The sequence below is a fragment of the Rhagoletis pomonella genome, unplaced genomic scaffold (genome assembly GCF_013731165.1).
Source record: "Rhagoletis pomonella isolate Grant_MI unplaced genomic scaffold, Rhpom_1.0 Rhpom_scaffold_00011, whole genome shotgun sequence".
In the NCBI taxonomy this organism is placed as follows: domain Eukaryota; kingdom Metazoa; phylum Arthropoda; class Insecta; order Diptera; family Tephritidae; genus Rhagoletis; species Rhagoletis pomonella.
Window position 1 is genome coordinate 5,462,729 of NW_023458565.1, and position 15,838 is coordinate 5,478,566.

General features: G+C 31.0%; 1 protein-coding gene across 1 annotated transcript; it reads right to left on the reverse strand.

The window, feature by feature from the left end:
* Positions 1-1,629: 1,629 nt before the first annotated feature.
* On the reverse strand, positions 1,630-10,451 carry LOC118746999 (odorant receptor 63a-like). The gene is made up of 10 exons (XM_036480992.1): positions 10,324-10,451; positions 8,667-8,763; positions 5,164-5,302; positions 4,875-5,066; positions 4,696-4,797; positions 4,446-4,611; positions 4,240-4,345; positions 4,081-4,182; positions 1,885-2,040; positions 1,630-1,809 (listed from the first exon to the last, which is right to left on the reverse strand). The coding sequence occupies exons 1-10, from the start codon at positions 10,449-10,451 to the stop codon at positions 1,747-1,749; spliced, it is 1,251 nt and encodes a 416-aa protein (XP_036336885.1). The 3' UTR covers positions 1,630-1,746.
* Positions 10,452-15,838: the final 5,387 nt, after the last annotated feature.

Genomic DNA, 15,838 nt, shown 5'->3' on the forward strand with positions numbered 1-15,838 from the left:
AAAAAAATTTACACTTCTCTTAATAGATATTGATAGTTACAATATACATAAATGAAGATATTGGAATCATTATTATGGAACCATGTATGCGTTAAGTACTTTAATTCTTTTGTATACAAGGGCGCAGGAGTTTATATAGCTTGAAAAAATGTTTTTAATTAACTTTTTTTTGTGTATGTTAATAGAAATTTTTGGCTTTAGGAAAGTATAAGTTTTCTGGTATCCTTTACAACGGTACCAATTTTTAAAAAATCGGTTTGTAATTTTTTTTGTTTAAAATATTTTATGTCAAAAAAGATATTTTTTGATTTTAAGTGTTTTTTCTCAAATATGCATACCAAAAGTAAGGGGGTTTAATCGCCTTTATAACGATTCGAATTTTTTAAAAATCGGTATGTAATTTTTTTGTTTAAATTATTTTTTTTTTATAAAAAAAAGGTATTTTTTCGTTTTAAGTGTTTTTTTCTCAAATTTTCATATACGTAGTATATAAATACGCCTATCAGAAGAAAGGAGGTATTGCGTTTACAACGATATCAATTTTTTAAAAATTGGTTAGTAGTTGTTGTTTTGGTTTAGAATATTTCTTTTTGTAAAAAAAGGTATTTTTTCCTTTCAAATGTTTTTTCTCAAATTTTTACATACGAAGTAAACAAATAAATATGCATATCGAAAGAAAAGGGGTTTAATCACGTTTACAACGACACCAATAAAAATCAGTTCAAAATTGTTTGAAATATATGGTTTTTAATTTTTCGAAGACGAAGAGGAGAGAGAGAGAGAGAGAAAAGGCAGTCAAAAGTAAACCCGAAATTTTTCGTTTTGCTTCGGAACTGGTATGCCAGTGTTAGCTGCAGCTCACCCCATTCGTCCCGTGCTAAGGATGACGCCGAGTGTTCGTGAGGCAGAGGGTCTAAACTCATTGTGATGAAGAAGCGATCCATATCATCCATTTTTCTTTCCAGCCACCAACATCGAGCAATCGTCGGAATAAAAGGTCAGGATAACTCTCTTTGGTGGCTGGTGACGCTTCGATATGTTAAAATTAGATCGAAGCGGGGATAGGACACTGACCTGTGAGACCACTTGCTTAATTATTCAGAATATCGATGTTTTATCTCGAACATGTTTTCCAGCATCGTGGTGTAACAAACGATATAGAAAGGCTTCAATAAGTCCAGCGCTACTAGGATGGCTATCTCTCGGTTAAGGTTACAAGTTACACATTGCGGAAGCCACGCTGATGCTTAGTTTTGGGGTCAGCTTGCATGTCCAGTACGGAAGTAGCAAGTTAACTAGTGGGGAAAAAAAGAGTTTTCGGTCGATTAGACTCTCCTTTGTAGGCAGGTTCCAATGGCTTAAGTAATGGTACCAATGACCCTGATTTGCACAAATCATAACTGACGACAGTGGTCATGGACAGGTTGAGGACCTTATTGAACTTTCTACATATGGTGTTACCAACTGGCGTAACTTACCAAAAGAGAGGGGAAATCGGCGAGGTTTTTGGTCTCGACGTATGTAAACCGAGAAGTGGTGCCCTATAAGAAGGTTAAAAACTGAAAAACATCTTCACATCGAATTTATTTCAATTATTTTTAAAATCTATTTTATTAAAACGCTCTAAATTTTACATCTGAAGATAGGCAGCTATGTATGTAGATAAATAATCGTTTGCGTAACTTCTAAAGCTTGTTGTTGTTGCAATCACTACACTCCACGTTCTTCGTTCTACAACTCCATCGCTTAATCTTCTTCTGTTGTCAGATCTCGAAGTATTAAGAAATATGAGAAACTAGCTTTTAAAATCTGGAATTGTAAGAAAAGTTTAGAGATTACCAGAGTTTATTTATTTAAATATGTATGTAAATATTTTCAACATACACCCAATAGTGTGGTTAAAGACATAACTCCGAACCAAGATATCTGGAAACAAAACTCCTTATTGGAACGCATTATTATCATTTGCACAGTCTTCTTGAAGTCCTTCGACTCGTTGTACCACTCACAGTCGTAGCAAGCTGAGGGTATGCTTTCGAGCTGTAAATAAATTACATATTTAATTATGTCGAATACCCGGTTTCACCAACCAATTTTAAAAAATAAAATTTAAAATAGCACAATTTTGTTAGCGATATAGATTTTGAAATTGAATGGTGAAACCGGACGTAAGGATAATTATCGTTCCCACTAAATTGCGTATATTAGGGTGGTCTAAAAATGCATGTGAAAAAGTAAAGTCGGAATTTTTATGCTCTCACCCCCTAGGATTGTTCTATACCGAAAAACATATACCCTCTTTTTTTATACCCGAGCGCACTTGTGCACAAGGGTATTATAACTCTGTTCACTTAATGGCTGTTTGTAAAAGGCAAACGGAATCAAGATAGATACAGACAAATGTATACATAAATGATCAGGCCGAAAATTTTTAAAATCGGACAATAACCACGCCCCATCGCATATAATGGTAATTTAGGGAAATACGAGATCTTCCATAAACCAGTAAATATTAAAGGTGAAAAACATATATTTAATACTTCCGCCCGAACTTAGACTTTCTTACTTGTTTTATTTTGAAATCAAAAAATATTTAGAGGTCACTCAAATCGCCCAAAGCTTTATATGGGGAAGAAGAGAGGGGTTTTAATCGCCTTTACAACGGTACCAATTGTTTAAATATCCGTTGGTAATTTTTTTGTTTAAACTATTTTTTTCTTTAAATGTGGTTTTTCTCAAATTTTTATATACGAAGTATACAAATATGCATTTGAAAAGAAAGGGGTCGAATCGGCTTTACAGCGATATCAATTTTTTTAAAATCGATTGGCATTTTTTTGTTTAAAATATTTTTTTTCTAAAAAACAGGTATTTTTTTATTTAAATGTGTTTTTTTTATTTTTATATAGGAGGTATACAGATATGCTTATCGGAAGAAAGGGGACTTAAGCGCCTTACAACGATACCAATTTTTTAAAAATCGGTTAGTATTTTTTTTGCTTAAAATATTTTTTTTTTTTAAATGTATTTTTTCCTTTAAATGTGTTTTTTCCCAAATTTTTATTTACAAAGTATACAAATATGCATATCGAAAGAAAGGATGTTTAATCACCTTTACAACGATGAAAATCTCTTAAAAAGCAGTTCAAAATTGTTTGCACTAAAAGGAATTAAATTTTTCGAAGACTTGAACTTTGATCTCTTATAGCACCTGTAATATAAGTTTGCACAAAAAAAGTTATATACCGTTTAAATAAGAGCAAAAGGAGGACTACGTCTATATTTTAAGGTTTTTAGTTATTTATATGCAATAATTTAATATAATTTTTTACCAAAGTTCCTATTTCGAACTTCGAAGGCCCATATCTCCATTTGGGAGGCTAACAGTTTGGTGTGGTGTTATGGCCAAAAAGTTTTCGGCCCATACTTTTTCGATAATGAGTATGAAACGCCAGAAACGATACGATTTCTGGGGCTTCTTACAGAACAATGATTGACATCATTTTGTGGCCAAAGGCAGAGCGGCATCCTAATTTATGGTTCCAACAAGGTGGAGCGACTGCGCACACTGCTAAGCAAACTATGGACCTATGAACTATGGATGGGAGGTCTTATTTGCCCCAACCTGTATATACAAGAGTTCCGAAATTCCGTGTTTTATTAATAAGTTACACCGTCCGACAATATTGCACTTTTTGGCATCAATGAAATCAAAGTGGTGGATCCATTATGGCGGGTGGATCTTTATTGGACCCAATATGGCGGATCTCGATTTTTTTTTTCAAATTATTTGGTCTCTAAACTGTCAAGTATTGTTAATTTTTTTCCAACAATTCTTGTTTTAGTTTTCTAATTTAATTTTTTAGATTAATACCAAATGATGAAAGAAAAAACTTTGAAACCAAAATTCGCTATCAATGTACAAATAAGGAGCAATGACATCGTAATTTACTATTTGTAAGTTAACTATAGATTTTCACGTCTTCTCAGCCACATTATTGTGCCAAAAAGAAATTTTATGAAGTTTAATGCAAAAAATTGCAAGAAATACAGTCCTTAGCTAATTAAATATATACGTACCTCTGTGGCTAAGAATTGACCATTGACATAATACATAGAATCTACGGTAAGAGCAGCGCCAATATACATAATCATGCGGATAAGTATAACCTTATTTGTTTCCTAAAAAAAAAAAATTATTAAACATATAAAAGGAGATATTTATGTTTTTAGAATTACCAAACCAAAATTCATTTCGAAGAGTACAAAACCATAAATCGCCAAAGTATGAAGAAAATGGGAAAGAGAGATGTGTTTGAAAAGCTCGTTGATTTCGTCAATGTACCTGAGGAAACATAGAAGGGGTGTAGATATACATACATATATATAAATTTATAAATATACATAAATATATATACAAATTTTGCAAAGAAAACCGGACTTACTCAAGTATCCGTTGATGTTGAATTACACAATAACGCAAATATTCATCGCGTCGATGTTTCGGCACCAACGGTGAGTTTGATCTGAGTAGTAGCATTTTTAACACCTGCACAAGTCCACAGGCATGCTTGCAAAATATCATAAAAATGCAGTGGAAACTAACAGAACCTGAAAAGTAATTTTAATTTATTTATTTTTTTTTTTGTTTTGCAGTAAAGAGACGAGCATCAAATGCAAAATCTCACTACTTACACATGCCTGATGATAAAAGTGAACTGCCGCCGGCGAGCATTTCAAAGGCATAATAAAAGGATGGCATACCTTTGTCGAGAAACATAGGATAACCAGTGAATGCTATTTAATTAAAAAAAAACATGTATTAATAGAAATATTATAACTATACCCAAAAGAAGAAAAAGAAAATCATTTACGCAAAATATAAACGTAGTCCGGCGTGGCCTTTATTTGATGGTATAAATTTGTGAAGACCGCATAGAAAAAGTAGTTGCTAAGTATGCATGAACAGGTTATGAGACAGCTCAAAAGTTGTCGCCTCGATTCCATCCATATAGTATCCATAATTGTATCGATTTCTTGTTTCAACTGCATTTTAATGGGCATATCTGGTTGAAATTACAACAACGTACAAATATACATACAATCATAAAAACCTACATATTTATATAATGCATACAATGTGAAAATTTGACTTTTACTGACCTGTCATAAATATTTCGATGCGTTGTAGAAGTTCATGAGTTTCAACTTTGTCAATCAAAGCGTGAAATTTATGCTGCATAAAAAAATAGTATGTCATTTTTACCATAGTTGTTGTTGTTTGTAGTGCGGTTGTAACTGCCTGCAACGGAAACGTGGTGCGTAAATGAGTCACTCGAACTAATATATATATATGTATGTATGTATGGGGTGGTCCATACCAATTTGGATGGGATTCACCCTCCATGTGTTTGAAATTTGAGCTTGGATTAATACATTTTTAAAAACTTTACAGCACAAAAACAAAAAATTAAAAAAAAATCACACATACACACATCAAAACCCTCTATGAAAAGAAATGTTTTCAATTTTTTTTTTCTTGAAACATTTTTCACATACAAATTTTTTGGTACAAGAACGGGCCAAGGAAAAAATTTGAAAAAAAATCACACATACACACATCAAAATTCTCTATATTTTTTGATACAAAAAAATTAGTTTTTAAAAATATGCCATCTCAAAAAAAAATCACAGTGGTAGCTCTGAGTATTGCGCAATATTTAAGGATGGTATAATGGGGTGCCCTGTACAATAATTTGAGTTATGATTTTTGTACACCGAAGGTGAGTAAAAAAAAAGTACATTACGAATTTAAAAATTTTTTAAATTTTTTTTAGAATTTTTTTGGGTATGCAGTTTTGTAGCTCATTAAATTTTAGTATAATAAAGTGCAAGTTTTAAGCTACTGCAAAATTGGATGAAAATTTAATGAGCTACATAACTGCATACTCAAAATAATTATAAAAAAATGTGTAAATTCGTAATGTAGTCATTTTACTCTTCGGTGTAAAAAAAAATCATAACTCATATTTTAATAATACTATACTTAAATATTGCGCTATATTCAGAGCTACCATTGTGATATTTTTAAATTTTTTTTGAGATGGCATATTTTCAAAAACTTATTTTTTTTTATCAAAAAACTTGTATGTGAAAAGAAAATTTTTTGGAAAACTATTAAATCGATTTGTTGGGGTTTTGTGCTGTAAAGCTTTTAAAAATGTATTAATGAAGCACAAATTTCATATGTATTTATTATTTATGTTTATCCATCAACCTTAAAATTTGGAACAAATCAAATACATGAAGTGTGAAGCCCCTCCCATTTTAGTATGGAATGCCCCATATACATAGTACACAGTATGGAACTTAACAGTTAATTAACAATAAAGCTGCTGCGCTTAAAATAGTTGAAATTAATCTTTTTGCAGTTAAAATGGAGATTAATGATGGCGCATTACAAGTGAACGGCGAAACTTCGCATAGGCAAGACGGAGAAGTCTTGAACTAATGCCGGATTTCCACTTGGCATAAAATTTTAATGACATAGTTTGGCATTAAAAAATATTCGCGTCATTAAAATGCAACGGAATAGATGTAGTAGGATGCACATTAGGGTGGTAAAAAAAAAAAAAAATTCTTGTATTTTGAAATCCAACATTTTTTTAGGTCGCTTATTGGCCCTCAAAGTTTTCTATATATTTTATATGGGAAAAAACAATTTTTCATATAAATGGTATAGAATTCTTGAAAATCCATATTTTTTGTAGCAAAACTTGGTTTCTCTTCAGGAGACTTTCAACTATAATACCCAATGGTTTATTTAAACATTGTTGGATACTAAATATTTTTAAAGGTCTCCTAAAACACCAAAAAATGCCACGGGGGGGAACCATAAAAATGATAAAACAAACAATTGGGTGTTATTGCTGGAGGTCTCCTAAAGAGAAACAGGGTTCTTCCATCGAAAAATATTCATTTTCGAGAATTCTTTACCATTTCCACGAAAAATGAGTTTTTTCCTGAATAAAATATCTGGAGAACTTTGAGCGCTTTGAGCGACCTCTAAATATTTTTTTTTATTTCGACTATAAAAAACATGCATTATGGGCCACCCTAATGTACATACATTAGTGTGGTTTGAGTTTTGTACGTGGAAAAAGATGTCATCGTAGAAAACTGGTCACCTCCTATGTTTGTTCTTTTGGCATTTTTAATATCTATGCCAACTTTCAATCCTCTACAGTAATCAATACAGGGTGCTCAATAACCTTGAAACGAGCCACTGAATCCCTCTGAAACCGACAAATATATTGGTGACTCTTTAAAAAAACGATTCTTGTCATGAAAATTGAAGCTTGTAATAACTATACTATTGTCAGCTAATTTAAATTTGAAATATTCTTAGGTTGCTTAATCAATTTTTTATACAAAATACTTTTAGAATTAAATATAAACATTTCATGAGAAACGGAAAGTTTGATTGGCACCAAAATGTCCGACTTTTTTTTATATATGGAGAAAATGAAGGACATACCTCAGACTTACACATTGTTATACTAAAATTGAACGGGCTAAAAAACTGCATACTCAGTTTTATTTCTAAGTAGTGTAATTAAAAAGTGTAATATTTTTTATGAAAATTGGCAAAATTTTCAATAATTTTTTTTTTTTGGAGCTCCAATTTTTGGGGCCTTGGTCGTTGAATCAACCATATTTTACAAAACAGTGGCCCGTATAGCAAAAAAATCGCTGCGACATTTCATGAATCCCCCTATTATAAAAGTTGCTGCTATTCGAAAATGCATGTGCTACGATTTGGACACAACAATTTGGAGTGGAATCTTGGTCAAATACTTAACAAAATATCTATCTTACATGAAAAAGTTGTGGAACAAATGTTGTTAACGAAGCGATATTCTGCCGAAATCCGCAATAAAATCTGCGTTTGTCAAACTTCAGTCGTACAATTGCCACGCCCATCTCTAGGGGTTTTTCGCCTTAAAGAAAAATCTTGCCGTACAAATAGAATACCGATATAAGGTATTCTATCGGAATCTGCAATAAAATTTAATTTCTTGCAAAAAGTCGATGTTTAATACCTTACCAAATATATCTCAACATAAGTTTTCGAAAACAAATTACAAAAATTTGTTGATTCTCACAAAATAAACCATCTTGTCATAAAGAAAAATATTTAAAAAATTTAAATTAATTTTTTTGAACCACGTTTCTTATAGAGAATTAAACATGGATACGATGGTATAATTTTAAATCTATAAATTACTGGTCTTCACTACGCAATCAACTTGAAAAAGTTCAACTGTTAATAGCTAAGTTAGCTTTAGGTCAATCTTGGCCATCTTATATATTTAAATATTAATCCCGTTTCTTTAGCTTTAAAACGACGTTAAGATGAAGTCTCTATGATGGGTAGAACCCGAGATATAACGATTTGAAGAAGTACATGATTAGTCAGAATCACGAAAAATGCAAACTTTGACAGATCATATCTCCAAAGAAGAAAGCTAAAAAAAATTCATCGAACACGTGTTAGCTTATTTCATGTATAGAACCCATAAAAAAAAATTGGAGCCAATCGAAAGTGTGACACCAAATTTGGTGTCCGATACTTATGAAAAAGAATGTCTCACATACATACATACCTCGGCCATGAGCGGTACATCACCATCGGCATGTTGTAACATCAAAAAGCGAGGATATAAGCCAATGCAACATAAAGTTAGGAGTAAAACAGTAATGCTGAAAAGAATAACAGGTTTTTATTTGTAGAAATGTTTTCTTGTTTTCGTATGCACAACAATTTTTTAGTTATAGACAATAGAAAAATTACACACATCCAATGGTCCCGAACAGGGTACGCAAATAAACTGTACAAAACAATTCCCATTTGCTCATCGATCATCATATCATTTGTGGTTTTGTACAGTTTTGTAAATAGTCAGAAAGAAATTGTAAGATTCACTGTCATTTTCCCCAACGAGAAACGTTTGTGACAATTGTACCATAGGGTAAGTTTTATATGTATGCAAACGTTTCAATTACGTGAAAAATAATTTTTTCTGTAAATTTTCATATCCAATTCAATTAAAAAACATTTTTATTTTTTTTATTCATTGCAGCCATTCGTTTTGTATTTGTTTATTGCATATATGTACATACATAAAAATATTTTCCCTGCACGATTCATTTCGTTTGTTGTTTCGTCTGTAACTACTAAACTACTGTAGTGTACTATCGCCAAAGTGAACTCAGCCGTTTTGTTTCGTATTGTACCGAACTGTTAAAGTAATAAACGAAACGAAATAGTAACGTACAATATAGTTTATTTTCGTACACTGGTCCCGAATTGAAACCATAAGAATCCTAAACTAGTATCGATCTTGTATCGAAATGATGTAGTCACGAACTGGTACCGAAATAGCCCCGAAATATGCCCCGAAATGGGCCGAAATATGCCAAAAGAACAGTGTTTCTAGAACATCCGTTTAGATTTGCTTTCATCTTTTAGGATTTTCTGAATTCGTCTTGGTTTACGCGTGACGGTTTATGAAAATTTTTCCCATGTAGCGTCAAAAACCCAAGAGGAAAAAATTGCAGCGTATTATAAATTCCCCTCTTGCTTTTTTGTCAATACAATACTGTGGTGCATATGCCTAAAACTATGCAACGAAAAGTTGTGTATGGTTATTTTGCGTTGTGGAATTCTCTTAACAAATACTAAATACAACACAGGCTGTTGTTAATGAAAAATTTCCAATTTTCCCCTGGATTAACGCAAATTTTACACATAAAAAATATGGACGTTGTCATTTTTCATCAAAGTATTTTACGAAAAGTTCTAAAAAAACAAGCAATTTGATCATTAGGAAAGATTTACGAGTAAAATTTTCTTTATAATTACAATGGTATGAAATATACATAATGGTGCGATTTATGAAATGTAGCAAAGTGGGATTTTTGGCGAAATGGCAACGTTGCGAACAAAATTTTATGAGCAACCTATAGTAACTCCAGATTGCAAATTTCGAATTCGAATATGACAGTGTCGCAAGAAAGTTTTCATACAAAATTAATCAGATGTGTTGTTGCAAGTTAGACAATTTGGAACAAATGAATCATGATCCATGAATTCCACTAATATCCCAGTTTTTTTTAATTTTTTTAAAATTTTAAATCCCTTTTAGCTAAGCTTATTTTTTATTACAGAAAAGCCCTAACCCTTTCATGGATTGGAAAAAAAATTATTTTTTTAACAAATTTTTTATTTTTTTTTTTGATTTAATTAGGATGTTAACTTACATTCTCAGCCCTCTTAGGGTTGTTTGCTCGTGTAGATTTATGCCTATTACATATGAAGTCCTTATTAACTCTCTTAATCTATAGCGGTTGCGAGTTTTCAATGCCTTATATTCTTCAACACTGTACATTGCTCTTCGATGATTTTACTTATTTTTCCAGTTCTAAATAGTCGATGTGCGTAATTTGGAAACGTAGGTTCAACTGCGGCTTGTTTTAATTTTTCTTTCCGTTTTGTTATTTTCAACGCTGTAGGTACTTATTATTATATATTTATGAGTAAATAATTTAAATGCTTGAGAATATTGATTTCTTATTAAATTTGTTCATGGTATTGCAAAAATTAAAAAAGGTAAATTATTAACTGCAGAAGACATGCATAGAAATTGTAGGCGAAAGAGCGAAAACTACATTTATTTAACTTTTGTTTATTGCAAACTTTCATTATACTAATATATGTGCATACATAATTATGAACAATAGTACATATGCATCTAAGTACGGCTAATATTTGATGCGCATACAGGGCCGGCCACTTGAATAGCGTCTTCTTTGGATTATCAGTTTTAACAGATTTCCTATGGTTTATTTAATAGTTATCCATAAATTTTTTATAAAAGTAAAGCCAGCAATTCCGATTTTCACATTGTATAAAAAATTTGTAATAATTTAACAAGTTTGCATCAAGGCACATTAAACAGGTAGTATCAGTAGAGCAAAAACAACATTTGCGTGTATTTTGTTGTTGCTTCTGGTATCGAAAGTGTCAAAAACTGTTCTGAATTTTTTCTTCCAAATCAAAGCGTGCCATGTGAAATACAAAAAATTATAAAAAATAAAAAATTGAAATTGGAAAAAATAAAAATTGATGCAACTTTCTTTCCTAGTAAATTTGTTTGCTTCTCGAAGCATTGATCCATCCTTTACAAGGGCCAGTAATCAGCGGTTGTGCTGCTGAGTTGGGCGAACGTTCTAAAAGCTGCTATTCAATCGCTTGTTTTGTATGGAAAAAGGTTTCACATGCAAATGGATTTTAAAAATTCAGAATTTTTGTGAGAAAAAATTAAAAATATTTGACATTTTCGAGACCAAATAATTTGAAAATAAATCAAATCAGCTGCTCTACTGATACTACCTGTTCAATGTACCTTGGTTTGCATCAAAATTTCAAGCTGTTAAAAATATTTAAATTTTTTGTTTTGAGTACACAATTTTATATGCTGTTCAGTCTCAGTATAAGAAAGAGCACCTTTCAAGGGGCTAAAAACTACCGTTAGTTTTTGAGAATTTTTTTCTGCGAATGTGTTCCTCATTTTCTTCCATACATATACGGTTAAAATTTACACAATAGTTTTCGAACGACTAGTACGTAAATATGTGAAAACCCAGAGATGTTTTGAATACTTTTATTTTTTATACCCGAGCGCATTTGTGCACTTTGTTGACATAACGGTTGTTTGTAACAGGCAAACGAATCGAGATAGATATAGCCAAATGTATTCATAAATGGTCAGAATGAAAAGAGAAATCGATTAAGCGGTGACTGTCTGTCCTTCCGTCCATTCGTCCGTCCGTCCGTCTGTACACACGATAACTCGATTAAAAATTGAGAAATCTTAACGAAACTTCGTACGTGCACTTCTTTAGGGCGTAGGACGGATGGTTTTGAAAATGAGGAAAATCGGACAATAACCACGCCTACCTCCTATATAACGGTAATTTAGAGAAATGCGAATACTTCGATGAATCAGTAAATACGGAAGCTAATTTGTAAAAAATTGATGAAATAACTCTTTCGCAAAAAATATATTTATGGTAAAATTTAGGAAAATAGGCGTGGCAGCGCCCACTTATAATCACATATGTGTATCTCGGTAACCCTTCGATCAATTTGTACCAAACTTGGCACGATTATTGTGCTTGCCACATAAAAACGTTGAAAATTATTGAAATCGGACTAAAATTACGCACGCTCTTTATGTAACGTAAATAACGGGAACCTCTGCAAAAAAAGTTTGAAATTTTATAAAAATTTGTTCAATTACTTTTGTTATAAAATATTTTATCTTTATAAAAAATTAATGATTATAAAATAAACAGAAGGAAAACTGTGAATACTGGGGACCAAAGGCGGCGCTATTGAAGTGATCGATATCTCTCGTCTTTTAAATGTCACAGTGATTGAAACAAAATAATTATAAAAAAATATGTTTAACCTGTTATAAAGTTTTAAGATCTTAAGAATTTGTATTAGGTGGAGTCTAGCAATTACTTGTAGGTTATTTATAATCGTATTTTTATTTGTAGTTGAAATGATAGTCATATAAATAATTTTTTTAATATCGTAGGTAATTACAACAATTATATTTATAGGTTGTCAGTTTTTTTTTTCGATATGAGCAAGGCCACGTCAATTATACCACGAAAATTTCGCTAAGGCACGGATTTTTGAAGAACAATTAGGGTATTCACAAGATATCGTAAGCGTAGTAATGTCTTAAAGTCATAAACATTTTCAATGTAAAATAACGGTTAAAATAGTTTTAGAGCATTTTTAATCACCCCAAAATGTTGCTAAGCCGATGAAGTGTATACAGAAGCTTTTATTATACCCTCAGAATCCCTTTAAACCGTTGCAACCGTTTTTTTTTTCATAAAAAAATTTACGACTTTAAGACATTGCGACGTTTACGACGCCTTGTGAATACCCGAAATATGTAATTGTAAAGTACTTAACTTATAATGCTTAAATTGGCATAGATATTTGGGAAAAAACTCTTAGATGTACATATTTATTGCTCATTTAATTTAATAGTATCACAACTCAAAAAAGCAACACTCGAAAAGACGGCTTTAAAGTTCTGAAGTTACATATACTCGCTTAGTAAAAATTAATACTTATTCTGTTCTAAATAGTGAGATACTGGTAATCGATTCAGCGTCGAAATCCTGACACAACATAGAAGAAGAGGTAGCGGTAATTTCTGCTCAATATTTGTATTTTTTGGATTCGATATGATGCTATTGAAGTACAAAATTAATTCCTTCTAAACTATAGTGAATATCGGCATGACATGTCTTAAGAAACAAATTTTGCCTTTCCACTGCCATTTTGTTTGCCAACATTTTTTTTTCGCCAGATATCGCATTTAAAAATTTTAGTATTTATACATATCGCCCCTTTAATGATATAACGACGTAAGCAAAAATTTATATTTTTAGAGATTTCATCTTGCAATTAATAAGCTTGATGAGGAGAATATGTTCAGCCTACCAGATGACTGAACTTCCCAAAAATCCTGAAGATATGTGGGCAAGATTTATTTGTTAAGATACTTTGACTAGTTTAATGTTAAAGAAATGTATTTTCTATGCAACATAACCTCAAATATGTCAAAAACTGTCTTTTTAGCACTTAAAAGCCTGCAGTGTTGATTTTTAATATTTTTTATGCTGACGGCTTTTTGCACTTTTTCTTATGGAAGAAAATGCGCAAGACCGTTTTAAAAAATATAAAATTAATGCCAATTTTGCGATCACTTAAAACTTGCACTTTATTGTGCTAGAACTTCATGGGCTACAAAACTGCAACTCAAAAAAATTCTAAAAAAAAATTAAAAATTTTTAAATTTGAAATGTACTCATTTTACTCAACTTCGATGTGAAAAAAACATAACTCAAATTATTGTAGAGTGCACCCCGTAATACTATACTTAAGTATTGCGCAATACTATGAGCCACCATTTTGATTTTTCTCAAATTTTCTTAGAGATGGCATATTTTAAATAAAGAATTCTTATGTGAAAAATTTTTCAAGAAATTAAAAAAATATTTGTTTTCATAGAGAATTTTAATGGTGTATGTGTGATTTTTTTTTTCAAATTTTTCCTCGCCCCGCTCTCGAGATATTTGGAAAATTATTAAATCGATTTGTTTTTGTTTTTGTGCTGTAAAGTTTTTAAACATGTATTACTCAAGCTCAGATTTCATATTTATTTATTATTTATGTTTGTCCTTCAACCCTAAAAATTTTAAACAAATCAAACACATGAAGTTTGAACCCCGTCCATTTTGGTGTGGAACGCCCCATATATGTACTTGTTTGCTTCTCTTCAAATACTTTCTTAATAAAAGACGATTTTGAAATTTTTATCTATTTTAAGGGTGTAGAATGCTCTTCTCTAATAAAACAATAGCCATATAACTAAATTATACAATACCTAAATAACTATAAATACGAGAAAATCTAAATTATACTAGTAATAAAATTTTTTCTTGCGTTTATGTACTCACATTCATATCCTTTTTTTTAAATAGTTAAATTTATTATTTTAATTAGTAAAATTTAGTTTAATTTAATTAGTCTGTCATTTATTGGCTTAGTGCAATTTAATTTAATTTGTTTTTTATTTTAATTTGTCTTCTTATATTTTATTTAATTCTGTACTTAGGCGTCAGCATCTGCAATATCTCGAATAAGTACAAAATACGAGCCACTTGCTTTAAAAATCTGAAAATAGAGAGAAAATGTTAACCCAACATTAAAAATATTTACTTTTTATCTTATGCCGAATTTCCACTAGGCATTAAATGATTTTTAGACAATCAATATTTTTAGTGGAAAAATAAAACTCAATAATAATTATTAAAAATCATAAAATGTATTTATTAATACGCTAACGAAATCCCATTCAAATCTATCCTTCCCTACCTGTTCCTATGGATTATAAAATTACTTAACAGAAAAGATATCGCTCCACCTATTAATAGCCGTTATCGGCTCGCCAACAGTTAGCGATTGGCGAAATGAACGAACTCAATGACCCAGTCGGAAAACTAGTAATGCATTATATGCGTGATAAATAATGTAATGCATTTCTTATGAGTCTTAGATTCTTTTACAGTTTAATATGTAATCAGCATTATAATGAATCCAAAAAGTCGCAAAAATTTCATATTAAATCACATTCATTCTTGCATTACTGGTAATGCAAAATTGAATGCCGCACTTTTCATAGGACAACGCCTTGGGCAAAAATCCCTAAAAAAAAATAAAAATTCTCCAAAATCAACGGAATTTTTTAGCCGTTTGAAAGTTACACTTCATTGAACTAAAATGGTATGGGCTATATAAATCAAATATATTCTTAAGATTCAGAATAAAAATTTTAAATTTTTATGAAAACTTGTTGAATTTTTCTAAATTTAAGTTTGAAACTGTGTTTTATATGGTTTTGGTTAAAGCTTAAAAATAACAAAAAAAGATTACACACGACATTGGAAATATTAAAAAAAAGAATTGAGTCACTGTACATATATTTGTATATATAAGGAATATTTGCATCTCTCTAAGATATTGACTGAAAATATGTATTTTTCCCACAGATTTGCTTTAAGAGCATAATGAACGATAAACAAGTAAGAGCAGCGCTGTCTTCGGCTATGCCGAAGGCTTCATACCTTTCATGAACATCTGCAAATTTTACTTTGACAGATTACTGCTTTTGAATACATCTGC

Bases quoted from the DNA above. Each gene is read 5' to 3' on its own strand.
- LOC118746999 (XM_036480992.1), bottom strand. From the start codon at position 10,451: ATGTACAGTGTTGAAGAATATAAGGCATTGAAAACTCGCAACCGCTAT. The intron at 5,303-8,666 runs GTATGTATGTAT...TTTCCGTTGCAG, and splicing joins ATGTACCGCTCATGGCCGAG to GCAGTTACAACCGCACTACA. The intron at 4,798-4,874 runs GTAAATGATTTT...TTAATTAAATAG, and splicing joins GGACTACGTTTATATTTTGC to CATTCACTGGTTATCCTATG.